The 19,764-nt window shown below is 43.0% G+C and overlaps 1 protein-coding gene across 2 annotated transcripts in view; it reads right to left on the minus strand.

Annotated features, from left to right (window-relative positions):
* The window catches only part of gipc3 (GIPC PDZ domain containing family, member 3), a 52,927-nt gene that overhangs the window by 9,457 nt on the left and 23,706 nt on the right, over nt 1-19,764 (minus strand). For both annotated transcript variants that reach the window (XM_039764628.1, XM_039764629.1), the window contains exons 4-5: nt 10,071-10,183; nt 2,138-2,219 (exon numbers count right to left, since the gene is read on the minus strand). In XM_039764628.1, the coding sequence (XP_039620562.1) occupies nt 2,138-2,219; nt 10,071-10,183 (195 nt within the window). The remainder of the gene's footprint in view (nt 1-2,137; nt 2,220-10,070; nt 10,184-19,764) is intronic.

The raw sequence follows: 19,764 nt of genomic DNA on the forward strand, positions 1-19,764 counted from the left end.
CCTGAGCTGCCCCTCTAATGTCCTCATTTCTAATCCTGTCCATCCTCGTCACACCCAATGTAAATCTTAACATCTTTAACTCTGCCACCTCCAGCTCTGTCTCCTCTGCCACCGTCTCCAGCCCATATAACATAGCTGGTCTCACTACCATCCTGTAGACCTTCCCTTTCACTCTTGCTTATACCCGTCTGTCACAAATCACTTCAGACACTCTTCTCCACCAATTCCATCCTGCCTGGACTCTCTTCTTTTCACCTTCTCTTCCACAATCCTTGATCCCAAGTATTTAAACTCATCCACCTTCACCTTCTCTACTCCCCTCATCCTCGCCATTCCACTGACCTCCCTCTCATTCACACACATGTATTCTCTCGTGGTGGTCCTACTGACCTTCATTCATTCCTCTCCTCCTCATATCTCCACCTCTCCAGGGTCTCCTCCACCTGCTCCTTACTCTCGCTACAGATCACAATGTCATCAGCAAACATCACAGTCCACGGGGACTCCTGTCTAATCTCGTCTGTCAGCCTGTCCATCACAATTGCAAATAAGAAAGGCCTCAGAGCCGATCCCTGATGTAATCCCCCCTTCGTCACTCCAACCGCAGACCTCACCACGGTCACACTTCCCTCGTACATATCCTGTACAACTCTTACACACTTTTCTGACTTTGATTTTACTTCTATGACCTGATTGTATAGATATGTTAAATGTTTTAAATAAATTCAATAAAAGATAAAGTGAATGTCAACACTTTTGGACACTCCGTTTTGCACTTAAGCTGGAAACTGCAGGACCAGTGGTCCGGTGTACTGTGGTTGAGTGGAAAACTCTCGCTATTTAAAGGGCTGTTACAAAACCCAAGTAATACGTCGTAGGTCGAGTGTTGGCAGAGGAGAAGGTTATTCTCCTGTAATTGTTCAGCTCTGGGCAGAGTCTTGGTTGTTCCAAACTTCCTACATTTAGGAATCTTGGAGGCCACTGTGCTGTTGGAGACCCTCAGTGCTGCAGGAATTAAGTTTTGTAGCCTTCTGAAACCTGTGCCACAGAGACACCATCCTGACTCTAAGCTCTGCAGATAATTCCTTCAACCTCATGGCTTGGTTTTCGCTTAAATGTGGAACCTTCTACAGACAGGTGTGTACTTTCACTAATCAAACAAGAAACATTGCAGTGGTCATCATTGGCGTGGCATGCACTCGAGCCTAAGCAGAGGTTCAGAATAAGGCGACGTTTAAATATTTTATTTTTTTTTTAAATTGGTTGAAATCAAAGTAATCAACGTAGAGCTTGTCATTAATGTTTGCAACATGTTTGGAACTGGAATGTGTTTTGTAATGCATGTAGTTTTAAAACACATTACATTTGTCATTCCAACTGATGGTGCAGCACAACAACTACAAATATTTGTGATGTGCCTTCTGTTCGAAAGACAAATGCAATGCATTTTATTACTGCAAATGTTTGTTATGCACCATGTGTTGAAATGAAAAATGCAAAGCTTTTCATTGTTACAAATGTTTGTGATGGGCCATCTTTTGGAATGACATATGCAGTGCATTTCATTGCTACAGTTCTTTGTGGTGTGCCATATGTTGGAATGACCAATGCAATGTGTTTTAGTACTACAAATGTCATAATGTCATAATCTGTTGGACTGATAAATGCAAAGCATTTTATTACTACGAATGGTTGTGACGTGCCATTTGTTGGAATGACATATACAGTGCATTTTATTATTACAAATCTTTGTGGTGCACCTTGTGTTGGAATGACCAATGCAATGCATTTTATTACTACGAATGTTGGTGATGAGCCATCTCTTCAAACAACAAATGAATTGCATTTTATTACTACAAATGGTTGTGGTGCACCATCTGTTGGAATGAAAATTTTATTACTGCAGATGTTTGTGATGGGCCATTTGTTGGAATGATAGACAATATAGCAACTGGACAGACACACAGATACACAGACAGTTGTACTTTTATTAAAGTGGATAGATAAATATGAAAGGCCCTGATAAACAGACAGATATGAAAGGCACTATATAGTAGATAGACGAAGACACTATATGATAGATGGAACATTTTACAGATATTGTTGATAAAGGCTCCGAGGTACAGGCCCCACTTACCAAGCTCAGTGTCTCGAATGCCCATGTAGCTCTCCAGGAGGTCATCCACTTTCTTCGTGGCCCTTTCCTCAAATTCATTTGGCTGCAGGAAGGAAAGCAGAAAATCAAAATGATTAGGAGAACAATGCAGGTGGAAATTCTTATCGCTCTTCAGAGTGGCCCGAGCCTTTGGATCACCACAAATGGGCACCGAAAACACATTAAAGATGAAAACACAACAATGGAAACCTCCCTTTCCGGCTGCAATACCCAGACCCATTTACTATCGAGTGGCAGCCATTTATATTCTGGATGTTTCATGTTTATGCTATGAAGGGAGAAACAGGATTTCTCACTTTTCAGCAGTTTATGTCTGATTTTCCCTTTTCCTTAACAAAATTCAGTAAACCTACAGGAAATCTTGAGATTTCTGGGAATGACCGCTTTGGATGTTGCAAAAGAGGTGAATTCTCGGTTAAAAACACGTCAGAAAATGCGTTTAGTGACTAAATTAACTGACATGAAACTCGGAGCATTTCACAGTTTTCATTTACTTTATCCAAGAGTCTGTTATTATTACACTGTTGTTTATTAAACAGATTCGTAACAACGAGTCAAACTCACAAGTAATAATAATAAGAGAATGCAATTCCATGTGTTAGTAGACAACATTAAATATGCAGTTTTTACAATGTCATGTAGTGGTGGTGGCGGCTCAATGGCTTTCATACACAGAAGACTGCAGTTCAAGTGGCGTGAGAATGAAATCAACTGACGTGCTGTTAATAGAACTTTATTTAGCCCCAGGGGGACATTTGGTACTTTACAGTTTCTCATTGGATAGATAGATAAATGTGAAAGGCACTACATGTGCCGGTCATAAAATTAGAATATCATGACAAAGTTGATTTATTTCAGTAATTCCATTCAAAAAGTGAAACTTGTATATTAGATTCATTCATTACACACAGACTGATGTATTTCAAATGTTTATTTCTTTTAATTTTGATGATAATAACTGACAACTAATGAAAGTCCCAAATTCAGTATCTCGGAAAATTAGAATATCAATTAAGACCAATGCAAAAAAAGGATTTTTAGAAATGTTGGCCAACTGAAAGGTATGAACATGAAAAGTATGAGCAGGTACAGCACTCAATATTTAGTTGGGGCTCCTCTGGCCTGGATTACTGCAGCAATGTGGCGTGGCATGGAGTCGATCAGTCTGTGGCACTGCTCAGGTGTTATGAGAGCCCATGTTGCTCTGATGGTGGCCTTCAGCTCTTCTGAATTGTTGGGTCTGGCGTATTGCATCTTCCTCTTCACAATACCCCATAGATTTTCTATGGGGTTAAGGTCAGGCGAGTTTGCTGGCCAATCAAGAACAGGGATACCATGGTACTTAAACCAGGTACTGCTAGCTTTGGCACTTTGTGCAGCTGCCAGGTCCTGTTGGAAAATGAAATCTCCATCTCCATAAAGTTTGTCAGCAGCAGGAAGCATGAAGTGCTCTAAAACTTCCTGGTAGACGGCTGTGTTGACCTTGGACCTCAGAAAACACAATGGACCAACACCAGCAGATGACATGGCACCCCAAACCATCACTGACTGTGGAAACTTTACACTGGACCTCAAGCAACGTGGATTCTGTGCCTCTCCTCTCTTCCTCCAGACTCTGGGACCTTGATTTCCAAAGGACTTGCAAAATTTACTTTCATCAGAGAACTTAACTTTGGACCACACAGCAGCAGTCCAGTTGAGACACTTCTGACGCTGTCTCTTGTTCAAGAGGGGCTTGACACAAGGAATGTGACAGCTGAAGCCCATGTCTTGCATACCTCTGTGCCTGGTGGTCCTTGAAGCACTGACTTCAGCTGCAGTCCACTCTTTGTGAATCTCCCCCTCAGTTTTGTTTCACAATCCTCTCCAGGGTACCAGCGGTTATCCCCATTGCTTGTACACTTTTTTCTACCACATCTTGTCCTTCCCTTCGCCTCTCTATTAATGTGCTTGGACACAGAGCTCTGTGAACAGCCAGCCTCTTTAGCAGTGACCTTTTGTGTCTTGCCCTCCTTGTGCCAGGTGTCAATGGTCGTCTTTTGGACAACCGTCAAGTCAGCAGTCTTCCCCATGATTGTGTAGCCTACAGAACTCGACTGAGAGACCATTTAAAGGCTTTTGAGTTCATTAGCTGATTAGAGTGAGTGTGGCACCAGGTGTCTTCAATATTGAACCTGTTCACAATATTCAAATTTTCCGAGATACTGAATTTGGGACTTTCATTAGTTGTCAGTTATAATCATCAAAATTAAAAGAAATAAACACCTGAAATACATCAGTCTGTGTGTAATGAATGAATCTAATATACAAGTTTCACTTTTTGAATGGAATTAGATAGATAGATAGATAGATAGATAGATAGATAGATAGATAGATAGATAGATAGATAGATAGATAGATAGATAGATAGAAAGGTACTATATAATAGATAGATAGATAGATAGATAGAGTAAGGCACTATATAATAGATAGATAGATAGATAGATAGATAGATAGATAGATACTGTAGATAGATACTTTATTAATCCCAAGGGGAAATTCACAATTACTGAATTACTGAAATAAATCAACTTTGTCAGGATATTCTAATTTTATGACCGGCACCTGTATATGATATATGAATAGATAGATGGATGTGAAAGGGCATTATATAGGAAGATAGATACGAAAGGCGCTATATTAGTTAGATAGATAGATACAATTCCAGTAAGGCACTATACAAACATATTGCTGTTGGTAGAGCCCCAGTTGCATTTCTTGACACGCTTCTACTGAATAATTTATTTTCTTAAAGTTGTCAGTGTTGTGTCACAGAGAGAGAGGATGTGCAGCGTTCATAATGACACTCAGCTTTGTCTTCATCCTCTCCTCCATTACTACCTCCAGGGGGTCCAGAGTGTGTCCTCTAACTGATCCTCTCCTTTTAATCAGCTTGTTGATTCGGTGGCCAGCACAAAGATGTGAAGGCTGTCACTTCCTACATGAATGCCGTCTCCTAAGAATGAAGAGCCTTCTTTCTCTGACCTTCTTCTGCAGTTCCTCTGTGATAAGAAGCCAGTCCAGCTTGCCGTTGATGTGGACCCCCCCTCACCCAAATACTTGTAAGAGTGGACCACCTCTACATGCACTCCCTGAATAGTGACCGGTCATAGAGAGTCTTTTGTTTGGTGAAAGTCAATAAGCAGTTTGTTGGTTGTGCTGATGTTTAGCTGCTGACAATTCTCTCCTTTGTCTCATTCCCCTTATCAATACACCCCCATAAGTGCAGAATCATTTGTGAATTTCACAGGTGACCTGTCCTGGTGTTATATTTATAATAGGCGGCACACAAAGTGAGGAGAAGTGATGACAGGCCTGTTCCTTTTGGTGCTCCAGTGTCCCCCTCTCAGTCCTCAAGCCTCACAAACTGCGGTCAGCTGGGCAGACAGTTGTGGAAGGTCTGCGAGTGTTTTTTCGTGTTAGGTTTCCCCCTTTTGTACTCGTAGACTTTACCAACATGTCTCTCACCACACTGCCAGGTATTGTAGTCCAGCACTTCTCCATTCCTTATTAAATTCTGTACCACCAGGCAATTAAACAGAATAAAAGAACAGGCAGATGCTAAGTGACCCATTCATTTATGTATTACAAATAATATGTCCAAAGATAATAAAACCAAGTAAAAATGAGTGCTGGCAATGTAATAATAATATCACCTGGGTAATCCGTTCATCTTGCTTAAACCCCCAGGTGGCTCCGTGTTCGATCAGTCTTTGGTCCAGCCTTGGCCAGCACGGCCCTTGAATGGTATATTTCTTGGCTTCCTCCTCCTTCTCCTTAGGTGGAAAATGGCAGAGAAGCAGGCAGGAAGACCAAATGTATACCAGTTCCTGTCACACGTCATGGACCCAATGGGGTGTCATGGTACAGAGTGGCCCTCCTTATTCATTGGCCAACCCTACACAACCACACCAGCCCACCAGTCCCTATTTCGACAAGATGCCATGACTAAATGCCAAACCATTCAGTCCAGCTAGACTGCACTTTCACCTCCGACTAGCTGCTCAGTTTATGACCTACCTGGGTGAGATGGCTCATTGAACGTCCTGCATAGACTTATAACAAACCACCCTTTAAAACCGGCTATGGCATCTCTAAAAGTTTGGGGAGCTCACAATGACTCGCTTAGAGAAAGTTATTTCCTATTTTAAATTACCAGATTATTCTTAAACTAGCTGTGCTACCCGTATAAGATGGTTTGAAATGTAATTAATTAACAAGGACCTCGGCAATAACATTTGCAGTGTGCCATCTGTTGTAATGTAGTTTGTAATGCATGTAGTAATAAAATGCATTGAATTTGTCATTCTAGCATATGGCACATCATAAACATTAACACTGCTTTTAATAATTCCATGCCAGAGATATATTCATATATTTATCAATCCAACAGATGACACATCACAAACATTTGTATTAATATAATGCATAAGATTTGTCATTCCAACAGATGGTGCATCACAAACAATAGCTGTGATTTTATAAACCACATACCAAATGGCATGTAAATGAGACATATGCATTGTAATTGCCATTCCAACAGATGGCGCATCACAGACCTTTACAAATGACATACCAAATGGCATACAAGAGACACATGCATTGCATTTATCATTTCGAACAGATGAGCCATTACGAACATTTGTCATGTTAAAATGCATTGCATTTCTCATTCCAACAGATGGCCCTTTACCACCATATAAAGTGCTTTTATGAATCCCATACTAAATGGCATATAACAGCGACATATGCATTGCATTTGTCATTCCAACAGATGGAACATCACAAACTTTAGCACTGTTTTTACTAATCCTGTACCAAATGGGATATAACAGAGAAATACGTATTGCACTGCAAATGTTAACGCTGAGGTCTATGTTGATTACTTATATTTCAACCCATCTTGGACGGATAGCACAGCTAGTAACAGGATTAGGGTCAGTGTGGTCATTGTTTTTTCTATGTCTTTGTCATTCCAACAGATGACGCATGGCAAGCATTAACATTGCTTTTTTCAAATTCCATACCAAATGCCATATAACAGAGACATCTGCATATATTTATCATGATGCATCACAAGCATGTGTATTAATAAAATGCATTGCATTTGTCAGTCCAACAGATGGTGCATCACAAACAATAGCTGTGATTTTACAAACCCCATACCAAATGGCATATAACCGAGATATAAGCATTGTATGTGTCATTCCAATAGGTGGCACATCACAAAGTTTTACGAAGAGCATACCAGATGGCATATGCATTGCATTTATCATTTCAGCAGATGAGGCATTATAAACATGTGTCATAACAAAATGCATTGTATTTTTCATTCCAACTGATGGTTCAACACAAACATTAAAAGTGCTTTCATGAATCCCATACTAAATGGCATATAACAGCAACATATGCATTTCATTTGTCATTCCAACAGATGGAACATCACAAACATTAGTGCTGTTTTTACAAATCCTATACCAAATGGGGAAAAAACAGAGAAATACATATTGCATAGTGAACTACAAATGTTAACACTGAGGTCTACGTTGATTACTTATATTTCAACCCGCCTTAGATGGATAGCACAGCTAGTAAAAGAATTAGGGTCTGTGTGGTCATTGTTTTTCTATGTCCTTGTCATTCCAACAGATGATGCACAGCAAACATTAACACTGCTTTTACAAACCCCATACCAAATGGCATATAACAGAGACATCTGCATATATTTATCATGACGCATCACAAGCATGTGTAGTAATAAAATGCACTGTGTTTGTCATTCCAACAGATGGTGCATCACAAACAATAGCTGTGATTTTACAAACCCCATACCAAATGGCATATAACCGAGATATATGCATTGTATGTGTCATGACAACAGGTGGCACATCACAAACTTTTACAAATAACATACCAGATGGCATACAAGAGACATATGCATTGTATTTATCATTTCAGCACATGAGGCATTACAAACATTTGTCATAATAAAATGCATTGCATTTTTTATTCCAACTGATGGTTCAACACAAACATTAGCACTGTTTCTCCAAATCCTACACCAAATGGGATATAACAGAGGAATACGTACTGCATGGTGAACTGCAAATGTTAACACTGAGGTCTGCGTTGATTACTTATATTTCAACCCGTCTTAGACGGATAGCACAGCTAGTTAAAGGACTAGGGTCTGTGTGGTCATTGTTTTTTTATGTCCTTGTCATTCCAACAGATGACACATAGCAAACATTAACACACTGCTTTTACAAATTCTATACCAAATGGCAGATAACAGAGACATATGCATTGCACTGCATTTATTGAAGAGCGCAGTCTGTAATAACAGCACTATTGTACTTTGCACTTTCTCTTGCCCATTATGTGTCCTCATTGCCCTGTTCATCCTGGTCTCGGGTTTAAGGACATGACGACAGCTGCAGCCAACCCGTACCATCACAAGGAGAGATTTCAGATTTGATTTTAATACATTGGCAGTCGTTTCTGAAAACATGTTTTCATTTTGTCATTATGGGTTATTGTTGACTGATTTTCAAAAATGGCAGCGTTATCCACACAATAAAGTGTAGAAAGTGAAGGGGGTCCAAGTACTGTTTGAATCCGCTGTGCGTTAAGTAACTCATGAAGGCCACAAGCAGTAAAATCAAAGGTGGTAAATTATCAGACCATTTTAAATGGAGGTGTAAAAGGCAAGGTGGTCAGCAGAAAGTTGATTGGAGTTAATGGTGGTCAACCAGATGGCTAAATGGGTGTATTTTTCTGAAAACTAATTCTAATGTACTAACTGTTGTCAATAGGTAATAATTGCTAATGGACAATATGGTTAATGGAGGAAGTTCATACTAATGGACAAGTTAATAATGTTGTGTTTCAGCCGGATTTTGTTCCTTGGCTTATGTTTATTGCCCTTTTTGTTACTGTAGTTTTGTTTTTTTTTATCTTTAAGTACCTTGGGGTCTTGATCAGAAGTGAGGGGAAAAGAGATGGAGAGATCAACAGATGGACTTATGTGAGCTCTGTACTGATCCATAGTGGTGGAGAAGGAGCTGAGTCAGAAGACAAAGTTGTCAGTTTACAAGTTGATCTTCATCTTCATCATCCTCACCTATGATCATGAGCTTTGTGTAATGGCAGAAAAAATGAGATTGTGAGTACAAGTGGCCGAAATCAGCTTTTTCTGCAAGGTGGCTGGGCTCTCCCTAAGAGATATGGTGACATGGCTCAGAGTAGAGCCGCAGACCCTCCACATTGAGAGGACCCTATTGAGGTGAGGATAAGGATTCCTCCCAGATGCCTTTCTGTAGAGGTTTTATGGACGTGACCAGCTGGGAGGAGACCCCAGGAAAGACCCAGGGCTCGCTGAAAGCATTATATGTCCCACTTGCATCTGATCTCCTGGATAGAGGAGTGGTTGATTTCCAGTTGTTTAAAGATCTTTCCTTCCCCAACTCATGGACCCTTCTTTCTGAAGCCCGAGAGACCTCTTTTGATCTCGGCATGGTGACGGCATACACTTCAAACCCAACTAAACGTTCGAGTTTTAAATTAAATAAAATTTAAGATATTTGAGGTGGTGATTATTAGAGGTGTGCACTTAGCTTTTTCTCAAGCAAAATTTGAATATATGTTTATTTAAATTAAACAATGGACAACAAAATGGAATGTGCCCTGATGTTTGTTATATGATATCAGCTTTATCTACAGATACTGACCACAAAAAAGGGAAAAAATAATAATCAATGGGTGCACTTACTTTTTCACACAAGTGTATATTGGAAACGTGTAGTTTCACTGCAAATGTAATTTCACGCGGTTTGCTTCATTCATCCCTACTTACCGCTTCCTGTACTGTGGCCGACCCCTTTGACCGTAATCGTAATGTCTCTCTGCCGCTGGCCACCTTTGCCTCACAGCTGAACTTCGCAGATTTCGTCCTCTGGCCGATCATATCTACAAAAAAATGCAATTAGATTCATTGGCCTTTTTCTTTTTTTTTTTTGTCTTTGAAATTTTGAAATCTAAGCTGTTGGAAATAACCAAAAAACCAAAGGGTGTCAGTCATCTGTTCCTGTTCTTTAGGGTCTTGATTCACTGGAGCAACAAAAAATCAGGGGATAGTCCTGTAGGTGGTCTGAGTTCTGGCTCCACAAAACTCAAAAGGCCTGAAAACTCAAGGTAGGCCTCAAACTATTAACACTAGAATTACCAGAGCCTACGAAAAAAACTCGTAGATCCGTCCCACCTTAAATCGCTTCGCACCTCTCCATCAGCGTCTTTTGTCCTGTAAATGTGTCGATAAGCAGCAAGCAGCCTACTATCACATCCTCCTCTGGTGCACAGTTTTCTCAGCTCAAGTCTGTTTACCTGTGTGTCAGTTGCTTAGAGTTGTACAGAGTGAGAAGTCAAGCAAAATGACACCTTTTATAAGTACAGTGGTACCTTGAGATACGAGTGCCCCAACGTACGAGTTTTTTGAGATACGAGCCATCACTAGGTCAATTTTTTGTCTTGACTTACGAGGCAAAATTCGAAATACAAGCCATCAAAGAGCTTGTTCCCACACATTCCGAGGAACTGACGACAGAGGAGTTGACGGAACTACAGACGCAGCAACATACGGAGGTTCTGCAGGAGATCGGCATCGCGGAGGAGTTTATCTCTTAAAGTGAGACAAAGGAAGTGTTTGCAATGTGGGAAAAAGTTTCAAACTGTAAAGAAAAGAAACACCCTGAAAAAGTTACAACTGATCGTGCAGCGGCGCTATTTAACGACACTTGCCTAACGCCTGACTTTATTGAAAAGAAACTGATCGTGCAGCGGCGCTATTTAACGACACTTGCCTAACGCCTGACTTTATTGAAAAGAAACTGATCGTGCTGCGGCGCTATTTAACGACACTTGCCTAACTCATTTCAAAAACATTCTAAAGGGGAGGACTAAACAAAGCTCCTTGGACAGGTTTGTATTGAAACGCCCTGCGAATGAAAGTGACGAAAGCGTGGCAAAAAAGAAAAAAACTAGTGAAGAAGAAAATTAAGTTAAGCAAAAGTGAAGTGAAAGAAAAAAACATTACAATACGCTAATCGGCTTCGCCAACATCTGTTTATTTCTTTGGATTCTCTTTTATGTATTAGGTTTTATTTTGTCAGTGTACAATATTTGTTCTTTATAAATACATTTTTGTTACGTTGAAAACATTTAACAAAAAATTGGGGTTATTTTTTGGGGGCTGGCACGAATTAATCTCATTTCAATTAACTTCAGTGGGGAAAATGAATTTGAGATACGAGCATTTTGACTTACAAGCTCGGTCACGGAACAAATTAAGCTCGTGTCTCAAGTTATCGCTGTACTATATTGTTATTTGGAACACTTGCATTTCATCCATTCCGCAGTTGCTAAATTACAAACAGAGCACCCTGAGGTGCTTGTGCAAATCTCTGGAGACTTTAACCATGTGATGCTGGACAAAACATTACCTGCCTTCTCCCAGTATGTGGACTGTAACACAAAGGAGCAGTACAGGAGAAAGCTGGAGCAGAAATTGCAGAATAACAGCATGAAGGAAGTGTGGGATGGGATGAAGATCATCAAAAGAGACGTGGAGAAAGCAAACGAGATGAACAACTTCTTTAACAGGTTTGACCAGCTATGCTGATACCAGCATAGGTGAGACATCCCCACCCACAATTACAGCAGCGCAGGGGAGCAGAGAGCTGAGGAGACTTCGTGCCAGCAAAGCAGCGGGTCCAGATGGTGTATCGCCACGACTGCTGAAGGCCTGTGCGCTGGAGCTGGGGAGTCCTCTACAGCGCATCTTCAACCTGAGCCTGGAACGGGAGAGTCCCAAGGCTTTGGAAAACATCTTGTATCACCCCAGTCCCAAAGGTATCACGTCCTAGTGAGCTGAATGCCTGTCGCTCTGACGTCACATGTGATGAAGACCATGGAGCGGCTGCTGCTTCACCACCTGATGCCACAGGTCCGTCATGCCCTTGACCCTCTGCAGTTCGTATACCAGGAGAAGGTGGGAGCGGAGGATGCCATCATCCACATGCTACACCGATCCCTCTACCACTTGAACAGAGGCAGTGGTGCTGTAAGAATTATGTTCCTGGACTTCTCTAGCACCTTCAACACCATCCAACCTCTGCTCCTTAGGGATAAGATGACTGAGATGGGAGTAGATTCATACCTGGTGCCATGGATCTTGGACTATCTTACAGCCAGACCTCAATATGTGCATCTCGGGAACTGCAGGTCTGACATTGTAGTCAGCAGCACAGGAGCGCCGCAGGGGACTGGACTTTCTCCGGTCCTGTTCAGCCAACGTACATCGGACTTCTAATACAACTCGGAGTCCTGACACGTGCAAAAGTTCGCTGATGACACTGCTATGGTGGGCTGCATCAGGAGTGGGCAGGAGGAGGAGGAGTACAGGAACCTAATCAAGGACTTTGTTAAATGGTGCGACTCAAACCACCTACACCTGAACACCAGCAAGACTAAGGAACTGGTGGTGGATTTTAGGAGGACCAGGCCCTTCATGGACCCCGTGATCATCAGAGGTGACTGTGCAGAGGGTGCAGACCTATAAATACCTGGGAGTGCAGCTGGATGATAAATTGAACTGGACTGCCAATACTGATGCTCTGTGCAAGAGAGGACAGAGTCGACTATACTTCATTAGAAGGCGGGCGTCCTTCAACATCTGCAATAAGATGCTGCAGATGTTCTACCAGACGGTTGTGGCGCGCCTCTTCTACGCGGTGGTGTGCTGAGTAGGCAGCATAAAGAAGAGGGACGCCTCACGCCTGGACAAACTGGTGAGGAAGGCAGGCTCTATTGTGGGCACAGAGCTGGACAGTTTGACATCCGTGGCAGAGCGACGGGCGCTGAGCAGACTCCTATCAATCATGGAGAATCCACTGAACAGGATCATCTCCAGACAGAGGAGCAGCTTCAGCGACAGACTTTTGTCACCGTCCTGCTCCACTGACAGACTGAGGAGACCCCACACTATGCCACCCGGGGGGATAAACGTTAACATTATACAAAGTTATTGTCTGTTATACCTGCATTGTTATCACTCTTTAATTTAATATTGTTTCTTTGTATCAGTATGCTGCTGCTGGAGTTTGTGAATTTCCCCTTGGGATTAATAAAGTATCTATCTATCTATCTATCTATCTATGGGATGTGTTTCAGTCAGGTTTAAAAAAAACTTCATAGTACTAAATGGGCTCTGCTGAACGTAAAAAATTATATTCTATTAACTTTGGACTCTTCTGCAGTCTTAGTCTTGCATGATCTCAGTGCGGCATTTGACACAGTGCACCATGGAGTTCTGTTAAAACGGCTTGAGGATGAAGTAGGCATTGAAATTATTCGTCTCCTACCTGAAAGGCAGAACTGTGTCTGGTAACATAGATGAGAATTTCTCTCAGCCCGCTCCACTCACACAAGGCGTCCCTCAAGGTTCTTTCCTGGCTCCCCTTCTTTTTTCCCTTTTATCTGCTCCACCTATGGGGCCATCTTTTACAAAGATGATGTCGAGTATCATTGTTGTGCTGATGATACGCAGCTGTACCTCAACGTTAGTTATGACATCACTTCATCTGTAAAAAAAGCTGTTGAATTGTTTTGAGGATATTAAATATGGGATGGCATGAAATTGAGCAAAAATAAAACAGAAGTCATTATTTTTGGTCCTACCACATCTGCAGTTGAAATCGGCATGCAGTTAGGACCTTTGGCAGCAATGATTCATAATGTTGTCAGATTCATACTGGTATCATCTTTGAGTCATCACTTCTTCTTTTTTCGGCTGCTCCCGTTAGGGGTTGCCACAGCAGATCATCTTGGTCCATATCTTCCTGTCTTCGTCATCTTGCTCTGTCACACCCATCACCTGCATGTCCTCTCTCACCATATCCATAAACCTCCTCTTAGTCCTTCTTCTTTTCCTCTTCCCTGACAGCTCTATCCTTAGTATCCTTCTCCCAATATACTCCTTATCTCTCCTCTGCACATGTCCAAAACAACGCAATCTCTCCTCTCTGGCTTTGTCTCCCAACCGTCCCACCCGAGCTGACCCTCTAATGTCCTCGTTTCTAATCCTGTCCATCCTCGTCACACCCAATGCCAATCTTAACATCTTTAACTCTGCCACCTCCAGCTCTGTCTCCTGTGCCACCGTCTCCATCCCGTCCTGTAGACCTTCCCTTTCACACTTGCTGATGCCCATCTGTCACAAATCACTCTTGACTGCGATGGACGCCTGTAATGTAGCAATTACAGAGGAGATACAAGTACGTACATTTTATATAGTGCCTTTCACAGTTTTAAAACCACCCAAATGTCGTGTGTTTTGTGAAACCATTGATAATACAAAATGAGCCGAAGGGAGAAACAGTGGAGTGGAAAGCAGGAGACGCTTTCCAGTAGCAGACCAACTTGAGCTTCGGCCTCCCGCAAATTAGAAGGTCGCCGGAAGAGCCGATCCCAAAGACTTGCAGAGGAGACAGAAACGCGTCCATTAGAAGTCCAGAAAGGAGCGACGCAAAAGACGGCGAGAAGGTGAAGAGCTTTAAATGGAGTTGTCAGAGCTGATGACTTCAAGATGGCCAGGCTGCCGTGTCCACAGCTACTGAACATCTGCTTGCTTCATGGGCTTCTTTTACTCTGTTTCTCATTTTGTGCTTTTTTGGCAATGCCAGACTCCTGTAAATTGCAGCCTTTCATCTCCGTAAAGAAGTGGGGCTTTTAATCCAGGAAACAGTCAACATAAATTCTTGCTCTGGCTCGCTGACACAAAATGGTAACATACGGGTCTGTGTTGTGTCAGAATGGAAAAGTGCGTGCGTGTTCATGTGTGTGGTGGGGGACTGTCCAACTGGGGCAAGGGCAGACTTCTACGAGAGAGCAGCTGCATTAACCAAAGGAGAAAGACTGGCACCACTGGGGGTACAGTAGACTCTGGCAAGAAATCCATCCATTTTCTAACCCGCTGAATCCGAACACAGGGTCACGGGGGTCTGCTGGAGCCAATCCCAGCTAACACAGGGCACAAGGCAGGAACCAATCCTGGGCAGGGTGCCAACCCACCGCAGGACACACACACAAACACACCCACGCACACATTAGGGCCAATTTAGAATCGCCAATCCACCTAACCTGCATGTCTTTGGACTGTGGGAGGAAACCCACGCAGACACGGGGAGAACATGCAAACTCCACGCAGGGAGGACCCGGAAGCGAACCCACAGGTCTCCTAACTGCGAGGCAGCAGCGCTACCACTGCGCCACCGTGCTGCCCCTCTGCCAAGAAATAAGGAAACAAAATGGAATCCGAATGAAAAGTGTGTGGTGTGACAGGGGCCATCGGGCAGTGTTTGTAGGAATTGGGCACCAACAAAGGGATAGAGATCATCAGAATGTTAGGGGAGAGGAGTCACATTTATCACAAGAGAAACGCCTCCGCCAGTAGGGGGCAGCAGACTCTGCCAATTAATAATGAAACTAAACACATCACTGTGTGTGTGTGTGTGTGTGTGGTTTTGGGGTGTTGGAAATGGGTGTCCCACTGGGACAAGGGCACCAGTAAAGGTATAGATCATCAAAATGTTAGGGGAGAGTAGCTGCATGTACCAGAGAAGAAACACTGGGCAGCATAATCTGCCAAGCAATGATGAGAAAAATGGAAGCATATGGATCTGTGTTATATCAAAATGAAAAGTGTATGTGTATGGGGTGGCAAGAGGCATCAGGCAGTGCTTATAGAAAGGGGGTACCCTACTGGAACCAGGGCACCAACAAAGGGATAGAGATCATCAAAATGTTAGGGGAGAGGAACCACATTTATCACAAGAGAAAAGCGTGCGCCAGTAGGGGGCAGCAGACTCTGCCAATTAATAATGAAACAAAACACAAACATAAGGGTATGTGTTATGTCATAATGGAGAAGAGTGTGTATGTGCATTTCCATGTGTGTGATCTTGGGGCACCACCAAAGGGATAGAGATAATTACACTGGTAGGGGAGAGCAGCTGCATGTACCAGAGAAGAAAGGCTGGCACCACTGAGGTACAGTAGACTCTGCCAGGGAGTAAGAAAACAAAATGGAAGCAGATAGATCTGTGTTATATCAGAATGAAAAGTGCATGAAGTGTGGTGTGACAAGAATGGGCATCAGGCAGTGGTTATAGGAATGGGGTGCCCTACAGGAGCCAGGGCACCAACAAAGGGATAGGGATCATCAAAATGTTAGGGGAGAGGAGCCCACATTTATCACAAGGAAAAAAAAGATTATACCAGTAGGGGGGCAGCAGACTCTGCCAATTAATAATGAAACAAAAGTGTGTGTGGTTTGGGGGTGTTGGAAACGGGTGTCCCACTGGGACAAGGGCACCAGCAAAGGTAGAGATCATCAAAATGTTAGGGGAGAGCAGCTGCATGTACCAGAGAAGAAACACTGGGCAGAAGTATCTGCCAACCAATGATGAGAAAAATGGAAGCATATGGATCTGTGTTATATCATAATGAAAAGTGTATGTGTGTGGGGGGTGGCAAGAATGGGCGTCAGGCAGTGGTTATAGAAAGGGGGTACACAGTTTAGAAAAGAACACCGCCAAAGGCATAGAGATAATAAAAATGCTAGGGGAGAGCAGCCACTTTTACCAGAAGAGAAAGGTTGGCAACACTAGGGGGCAAAAGACTCGGCCAAGCAGTGATGAAACAAAACAGAAACATAAGGGCCTGTGTGATAGCAGAATGAAAAGTGAAGGTGGCCAGGGGTGTCCTGCTGGAGCAAAGGCACTGCCAAAGAGACAGAGAGGTAATCACAATGTTTACCAGTGTATAAGAGTTGGCACCACTAGGGGCAGAAGACTCTGCCAAACGATGATTAAACAAAATAAAAGCATTTGGATCGGTGTCATCTCAGAATGAAAAGTGTATGTGTGATGTGACAAGAAAGGAATGGGGTACCGGGCTGGGGTTAAGTCACCACTTAAGGGGTAGATATAATCAGTGGCAGGGGTTATAGTGGTTACAGCAGCTGCATGTACCACAGGAGAAAGGCTGGCACAACTAGGGGGCAGAAGACTGTGCCAGGCAATGATGAAACAATAAGTAAAATGTATGGATCTCTGTTATATAAGAATGGAAAGTGTAAAGGCAGGCAGGAATGTTGGAAAGGGGTGTCCTGCTGGGCAAAGGGCACCCCAAAACGAGATAGAGGTAATTACACTGATGGTGGAGAGAAACTATGTTCACCAGTACATAAGGGCTGGCACCACGAGGTACTCTGCCAAGCATTGTTGAAACAAAATGGAAGCATAAGGGTCTGTGTCATTTCAGAAAGGAAAAGTGTGATTGCAGGAAGGGGTGCCCAAATGGGGTAAGGGCAAGAGAATATTGCAACGGCAGTGTTAGTGATAAAAAGGCTTGCGCCACTAGGGAGCAGTATACCCTGATAAGCATCCATCCATTATCCAACCCGTTATATCCTAACTACAGGGTCACGGGGGTCTGCCGGAGCCAATCCCAGCTAACTCAGGGTGCAAGGCAGGAAACAAATCCCGGGCAGGGCACATGCACACACACACCAAGCACACACTAGGGTCAATTTCGGATCGCCAATGCACCTAACCTGCATGTCTTTGGACTGTGAGAGGAAACCCACACGGGGAGAACATGGAAACTCCACACAGGGAAGCGAACCCAGGTCTCCTTACTGTGAGTCAGCAGCACTACCGCTGCGCCACCGTGCCGCCCCCTGATAAGCAGTACGTGGAAAACTGTTATGTCTGTCTGTCTTTAATTGAGGTGAAAATCCTCAAAAATGAAAATCTGTGCTGCACTCTCACAGTGGGCAAAATATGTTGGCTTCACCAGCATGAGGCAGCCAAGCCCCAAACACAAGTTGCAGGCTTATGACCTACACAGGCCTAAGTGGCCTTAAAGTCAAAAACTACCTGTAGACATCTGTTCTGACAATGGGCATCCTTTGGAAAAGGTTGGCAGGAAGAACCTTCAGAGAAGTTGGACAGAATTTGAATGCAACCAAGGAGATGTTGTACTGGGGCAGGGGCACCATCCGTGGAGATAAAGAGAATCACAGCGGTAGGAGAGAGCAGCAGCATTTATACCAAAGAAGAAAGGCTGGCACCACTAGAGAACAGTAGACTCTGCCAAGCAGTGATGAAACAAAACTGGTCTGTGTGATATCCGAATGGAAAGTGTATGTGTGTGATGTGACGTGTTGGAAAGGGGTTTCTTGCTGGAGCAAGGCATATGGAATCACACTGGTAGAGGAGAGCAGCTTTGTTTACCAGTGCATAAGAGCTGGCACCACTAGGGGGCAGAAGACTCGGCCAAGCAATGATTAAACAAAATAGAAGCATTTGGATCGATGTCCTTTCAGAATGAAAAGTGCATGCGTGTGATGAGACAAGTGGCAGTGGTTATAGGAATGGGGTACCAGACTGGGGTAAAGGCACCACCTAAGGGACAGATATAATCCTTGGCAGTGGTTATAGTGATTACTGCGGCTGCATGTACCACAGGAGACAGGCTGGCACAACTAGGGGACAGAAGATTCTGCCAAGCAATGATGACACGAAAACATTAGAATCTGTGCTATGTAAGAATAAATGGCGTATTTGTGTGGTATGACAAGGGGCAGTGGTTATAGAAATGGGGTACAAGACTGGGGTTAGGAACCCACGAAAGGGATAGAAGCCACCTTCTATGAAAAATGCAATGAATATGTTTCTGTTATATGCCATTTGGTATGGGATTTGCCAAAGCAGTGCTAATGTTTGTGATGCGCCATCTGTTAGAAAAAAAATGCAATGCGTTTTATTACTACATGCATCACAATGGATTGTGGACTCCAAACATTAATGTTGAGGTCTGTGTTGATTACGTACTGGGTAGCAAAGCTACTTATTATGTTTTCAAAATCTTTTGGTGTTAATATGAGCGTTTGATGTGACACCTAGTGGTCACACTCCCACATATAATTTTAATATAGTGCCTTGGACACTAAGCAGAATATTACAGTGCTTATTTTAATTACTCAGGTTACATACAGCGAGCCAGACGTCCACTTTCTGGTCACTAAGTCACACTGATGCTCATATTTTATTTAATTTTCTTGATTTTATGTTATTTTTTCCTTGGAATATCCTGCCTGTCGTCCCCTCCTCAACACAGGACTTCTTTCAAAGATGCACTCCTTATTACTTCCTCTGCATCCTATTGGATTCCATTTTGGCAGCTGTTGGAAATTCCCACTAACATGACATAAGACGATTTCATTCCCGTTTTGGCCCGTTTGCCTGAAGGTCAACTTTTTGTTTCCTCCCAGCCTTCTCAACAGGACGTCCCAGTCAGACAACACCTTTGTGCATTCCAGGAATGGAAACTGCTAAGTAACGGAGTGCTGATGAAGGCTTACAGAGTTAGTGTCTTCTCCTTTCCAGAGCCAGTGACCCCTTTGGAATGATCTGATTTTCTGAATTAAT

Source organism: Polypterus senegalus, chromosome 10 (genome assembly GCF_016835505.1).
Source record: "Polypterus senegalus isolate Bchr_013 chromosome 10, ASM1683550v1, whole genome shotgun sequence".
Taxonomy (NCBI): domain Eukaryota; kingdom Metazoa; phylum Chordata; class Cladistia; order Polypteriformes; family Polypteridae; genus Polypterus; species Polypterus senegalus.